We start from the raw sequence: 6,067 nt of genomic DNA on the forward strand, positions 1-6,067 counted from the left end.
GTGAGCAGGCAATCTTCATCACTGGTCCAAACGAAGAAGATGTCATCAATGTAGCGCCATCAGATAAGAGGACGAAAGGAAGTTGCACGGAGCATGCGTTCTTCAAGGCTAGACATAAACAGGCAGGCAAAGGAAGGAGCCATCCTGGTACCCATGGCAGTCTTTGAAGGCAATGCTTGTCCATGAACGTGAAGTTGATTTGGTGAGAACCTGTTGCATGAGAACTTTGGACAAGGGTGGATCTTCTTGGACAGGGCGGCACAGGTAGCTGCAATACCTTCAGCATCAGGGCCCGACTATAGTTTATAGAGAAGTGACGTCGAAAGTACCGATGATAGCTGTACTAGGGAGTTGGTTCTTGATATCTTCAGGTTTCATGAGGATCATGTCTATGAAGATTGAAATGTTCGGAAAAGGGGAATCCTGCAAAATTATCACGAACAGATTTTTCGTGATTATTGAAACGTAAGACGAATCAGGGAATCTGTTTCAACTCCATAATTACACATACATCCAAGCACGAACAGAACATGGAAGGTGTAATCACAGCCGTGTCGTGAAGAGGTACTTGAAATATGCACAACCGGTGGGTCAACCCTAACTAGCGTCGTCTGCTGCATGTTATTTCTAACACTAGTAATCAATTTCTATGAGTGATGTCGAACCAATCGTAATATCAAGTACTTTTGGAAGGCTATAAATAACGTGAATTGCTGTCCGAATAGAGTTGGGTATGAATTAAAGCAAATTCTTTGGCTCTAGGCCTACGTAATTTACGTTACGGTTTTAAAGTTACTACGCTAAGTAGCCTAGATCAACTTTGCGGTGATATCGCAGAAGTACTCCACACAGTAACTGTTACTAGATCAGGCACTATAATACTTGTACTATACTACCATACTGGGCCTAACCCTTTATGTAGTCAAGTAAAACTAAACATTAGCATTGGTCTAATTGTATCTTAAGTGTACATTACATAATCATACATAAAACTCAGCTGCACTACCCTGAGAGGCTTCAACTTTACATAACTTACTCACTACAAGCATGTGGAATCATAAAACGGAAGTGTTTGGATGAGATGAGAATCCTAATCTTTATCTTATATTACATAGATCAGTTCTAGCTTAGAACCATGGGCAAGACCTCAGATGAGAAGGACCACACAGACAAGAGAAAGAGACGGTTGCCACAAAGATCATCCTCCTCATCAAGGTCACCAAGCCCGATACGCAAAAGAAAGAAAAAAGAAAACAACAAAGGGAAGGAAAAATCTAAAGAAATCGTCAAGAGGAAAGATGAATCATCAAGTTCTTCCTCCTCTAGCTCATCTTCATCATCGTCATCATCTTCTTCCTCAGGCTCAGAATCTTCTTCTAGCTCATCGAGTGATTCAAGTAGAGGTTAGTCTTTGACAATACTGGTTGCTTACAATTTAAAGATTTGACTAGAATTGCTTGGTAATACTTATATACATCTGTAGCAGTGATATCCATATGGTATCCTATACATGTGTTCAATTGATATATATGTGCACAGTTTTTAAGGAACCACATCGATTAATGCTCTATTCGCAAGTCGTCACCAAAAATGACTATGACATGAATCAGTATCAACTCACTTTTCTGTACTATCTCTTTGGGAAGGCTTTCATAATTTTAATCAAGTTCAAATTGTGAATTGGGTACCTCAAGTGTTGGCTTCAAACAACAAGAACTGAAATTTGTTTGGTTTGTAATCAATAGTTCTTGCATTCTATACAAGAACACATTTCAACGAATATATGTGCTATATTTAGGAAAAAAGTTGAAACTCACAGAGTCGATAGAAGATGTCTTAAAGTACTTTTGCTGTTATTTACAAGGCAGTTGATGATTGAGTTTCATAGTAATCGATGATACTGTATTGCATTTGGTGACGTCACTTCCGGTCAGAACAAAATGGCCACAAAAACCATGCAATTAATACAAACTGCAACATTGCAAACTTAAATGTTATACACATCAACATTGTCATAAATATATACCAAGCACCTCAACTCCCCTAATGACATACTGTAAATATAATTTGAAAGGAAATTAATAAGCACTTGTTGAACAAAATGATCAAATAACCAAGATTGTGATGACATACTAATTCAAGATTATTTCTTTTTATGAAATGTTAGACTTAGACCCAAGCAAACTTCTCAATATCAGCCTGGGCTGGGAATGTTCTCTGCTGTAAATTATTTCTTATCTAATCTCCAGCTGTGGTTCAATACAATTGTGGTTTCACATACTAAGGTGCACTCTGGAGCAGATTGTTCCACAGACTGCAACCTACACAGAGTGCAGTCTACACACAATGCGGCCTACACACACTGCGTCCTACTGTACACACTTTCTGGGGCCTGATCACTGCGGCCTATGCACACTGCGACCTATGCACAAGGTGTCCTATACAATGTATAGTTCAGACAATAATTATTCCTTATGCAGTCTACTCATTCAAAGCAATATATGTTTGTGTTAAACATCACCCACTGAATAGCACTGAATGGAAAGGAAAGAATACATGGACTTTTTCATCCATGCCTCCAGGAATGGTTGGATTATGTTCATCTCCAAAGTCTGGTTAATCCAGCCAGATTTTAGACAAATCTGGTATCTAGCCGGATTGGAAAGACCAATTTGGCGCATTCCTGTTTTGGAGAAAATCCATGTTTGTCACATAAATTCATATTTGGTAAAGCAAAACCATACCTACTTTGAAATGTATTTAACTAAAGGTTTATTTTAAACACTTCTAAAAAATGGTATTTTCCACACCTTTTGCTGTATTTTACACAGATAAATCTCGGAAACACAAGAGGAGAATCAAATTAAAGAAAAAGGTAAGGCAATTAGTAACACACAAATGCTTTTCATACAAATCCACCACAAGTGTTTATGGATTGGTTGTGTTTATGATGTAAAACTTTTTGTTTCTTGTTCTATGCCCCCTAGCACACCCTTTCATATGTCATGTTAGGTTAGTATCATTTCATGCTTCATCACTGACATTAGTGTAGTACACCATGTCATGTTAGGCTATTATCATTTCATACTTCGTCACAGACATTAATGTAACATAGTAGGTGTTAAGATTGCTTTTTAGCCTCTACCTAATATACCAATCTGGTAGGTATAATAGTTGTTGTGGATTAGTCTTTATGGTAACATCATGTACGGTTCATCTTTATATCCATTTTACATCAATTTTCTTTTAGAAGCTAAAGAAACAAAAGGAATCACCTCAGGGACCTATTCAACTATCAAAGGTGAGTAATTATTTCAGTTTTATCTTCAGAGTATTAAAGGAAAGATTTTAAGTATCAGAGTCATGCACAGTCACATTAAATTGTGGTGCATTGGGTCATTTCTTGAGCCTGTTCTGTATTCCATGGGTTTTTGGTTGTCTTATTTTGAAGTTGAATTGGTGAGAGCCAAAGTGATCCTTTGAATGTTCAAGTGGAGTACAGTTTGCAGATTTTTATCTCCATTTACCAGTAACATATAATGCCATGTTAATACATAAAGAAAACGAATTGTTATTACCTTTAAATGAGCTAAAGAGGGAAACAGGTCAACTTGAATGCCACCAGTGTCCCTATCATCTGGGCTAGTGGAGCTACTTGTCAACAGACTAACGTCCTACCCTTATTAGTCAGCCAGCTTTAATATCACCTACAGCTGATGTATATATACCCAGGCCACAAACTCATCAATTCGGTTGCCATGACATTTCACTGATGTAAGCAAAGTAAGCCTGCCCAAATATGTTCTTTTTTTTTGTGTGCAGTTTATGAAGAACAGAAAAGATGACGAAAGAAGGAGTATTGTATCTGGCAAGAAGATTAAAATGAAGATAAAGAAGAGCAGCAAAGATAAAGAGGTTTGTGAATCTTTCCTTACATTCCTAACTGATGTAGTTAGTGGCTGATCAATTTATCATCCTTCATGAAAACAACCAACCTCTCTCTCTCTCTTTCATCAACAGAGAGAAATAAATAGAAGTCGTTTACTTAATTTCTTAAATTCTACAATGTGATGTGATGATGTAATGGAGTACTGGTTTCTGGAAGTTCATTGTGAGGGATGTGACGATTGTTGCTATGGCTACGGGCCTTGTGTAGATGATGGCGTATTGCCAAATGGAGACAATACTTCCCATATTAGGATGACTTTGGAAGATAATAGTTCACTGACTGTATTAATATTGGCATTATCCATCTGACCTTGTGATGTATGCATTGTTGTGAAGCATGTTAATGATCGTTACTGCACATTAACAGACACAGTGAAAAGAGACAGAATATGTTACTTGGTACCATTGGGAATAATGGATGAATGGATTAGCTCGTGAAAGGTCACTGACCTCTCTGACAAGAGTGTACATGGATGTAACCAAATTTGATGAACATTTTCTTTGTGGAAGGAAGAGATGGGGAGAGAGGGTTAGGGATGTTTAGGGAATAGGTAGGGAGGGTAAAAGGAGGGGTAGGGGTATGGTAAATCACCTAAATGATATGATTCCATGCAGTTAGGTAGGTTCAATTGATTTGGCCAGTTGAGATATCTCTGAGGTCCAAGTTGACGCCCTCAAAAGGATTCTCGACGGTTATGCAACTGGAGGTTTATACTTTATGATATAGAGAATAGTAACAGAGTTATTAAGTTCAGCATGCCATGTTCACATTTATTCCATATACCACAATATTGTGAATGTAGTATGCAAATGTTTGCAGCAAACTCGTCTCAAGCAAGACATTCAGTATGAACCATAGTGACTGTTCATTGAACTCTCATCAATGTACAAGAATTAACTTCTTTGAAGTGGACCTGATCATGAGCTCATTAAGTATTAACATTTATTACAGTACTGCCAGATGTCACTTTCCTCTTTACAAGATAATAACTGACACAGGTGTCTTCAAGTTTATGAGGACACCGGTGAACAGCCCCTTTACAAGATAATAACTGACACAGGTGTCTTCAAGTTTATGAGGACACCAGAGACCAGCCTCTTTACAAGATAATAACTGACACAGGTGTATTGAAGTTTATGAGGACACCGGACAACAGCCTCTTCACAAGATAATATCCGACACAGGTGTATTGAAGTTTATGAGGACACCGGTGAACAGCCCCTTTACAAGATAATAACTGACACAGGTGTCTTCAAGTTTATGAGGACACCGGAGAACAGCCTCTTTACAAGATAATATCCGACACAGGTGTATTGAAGTTTATGAGGACTCCGGTGAACGGCCCCTTTACAAAATAATAACTGACACAGGTGTATTCAAGTTAATGAGGACTCCAGTGAAGGGCCCTTTTACAATATAATAACTGACACAGGTGTATTGAAGTTTATGAGGACTCCGGTGAATGGCCCCTTTACAAAATAATAACTGACACAGGTGTATTCAAGTTAATGAGGACTCCAGTGAAGGGCCCTTTACAAAATAATAACTGACACAGGTGTATTGAAGTTTATGAGGACTCCAGTGAAGGGCCCCTAATAACTGACACAGTTCATGAGGACACCAGTCAACAGAAGTCTGACTGTGAAAGTGGAAAAAAATCTTTAACATTTGTACAACTTAAATCTCTGTCGATTACAAACACAGACTTATTGAGTAAATTGTTAGTACCTTTAGTCCATATTCTCAATAAACCCCGTCCCTTACTATCAATGGTGAAGTATTTTCACAATGTTTATCTACAATTACAGGTCATAGAATGTTGTATGCCAGTCATGAATTTGGGTGATATACTACCATTGAAAATAATGTCAACCTAGAAATTAATAATTATGTCAAGTTTTATGCTACTTATGATTTTGTTGTTGTTGCTGTTGTTACAAATGATTGATAAATATGGTAATCCACTGGCTGGTCAAACATGTCATAAAACAGAGGTGAAGGTCGTTTCTTGTAGGTACTTCTTCCATTTGTTAAGTATTTCAAGAAGAGAGCAAGTAATAAAAAAACTATAAACAGAATGAAATTGAAGGTCTCTGTGTATTTATTTTGTGTTATACT

General features: G+C 37.6%; 1 protein-coding gene across 3 annotated transcripts; it reads left to right on the forward strand.

The window, feature by feature from the left end:
- Window positions 1-464: 464 nt before the first annotated feature.
- Window positions 465-5,231, forward strand: LOC139970511 (uncharacterized). Of its 3 annotated transcripts, none has more exons than XM_071976279.1 (6): window positions 465-586; window positions 1,116-1,403; window positions 2,832-2,875; window positions 3,251-3,301; window positions 3,823-3,915; window positions 4,021-5,231. In XM_071976279.1, exons 2-6 carry the CDS (start codon window positions 1,136-1,138, stop codon window positions 4,069-4,071), a joined length of 507 nt encoding a protein of 168 aa, XP_071832380.1. In that variant the 5' UTR covers window positions 465-586; window positions 1,116-1,135; the 3' UTR covers window positions 4,072-5,231. The 3 variants fall into 3 exon arrangements, with proteins under 3 accessions (XP_071832380.1, XP_071832378.1, XP_071832379.1); XM_071976277.1 differs by lacking the exon at window positions 465-586 and adding an exon at window positions 596-731; XM_071976278.1 differs by lacking the exon at window positions 465-586 and adding an exon at window positions 596-731 and having other exon boundaries at window positions 1,121-1,403.
- Window positions 5,232-6,067: the final 836 nt, after the last annotated feature.

This window comes from Apostichopus japonicus, chromosome 8 (assembly GCF_037975245.1).
Source record: "Apostichopus japonicus isolate 1M-3 chromosome 8, ASM3797524v1, whole genome shotgun sequence".
NCBI lineage: Eukaryota > Metazoa > Echinodermata > Holothuroidea > Aspidochirotida > Stichopodidae > Apostichopus > Apostichopus japonicus.

Excerpts from the sequence above, each read along its gene's own strand:
- LOC139970511 (XM_071976279.1), top strand. The coding sequence starts at position 1,136 with ATGGGCAAGACCTCAGATGAGAAGGACCACACAGACAAGAGAAAGAGA. Across the intron at positions 3,302-3,822 it reads GACCTATTCAACTATCAAAG|TTTATGAAGAACAGAAAAGA; the intron begins GTGAGTAATTAT and ends TTTTGTGTGCAG. Across the intron at positions 3,916-4,020 it reads AGAGCAGCAAAGATAAAGAG|AGAGAAATAAATAGAAGTCG; the intron begins GTTTGTGAATCT and ends TTTCATCAACAG.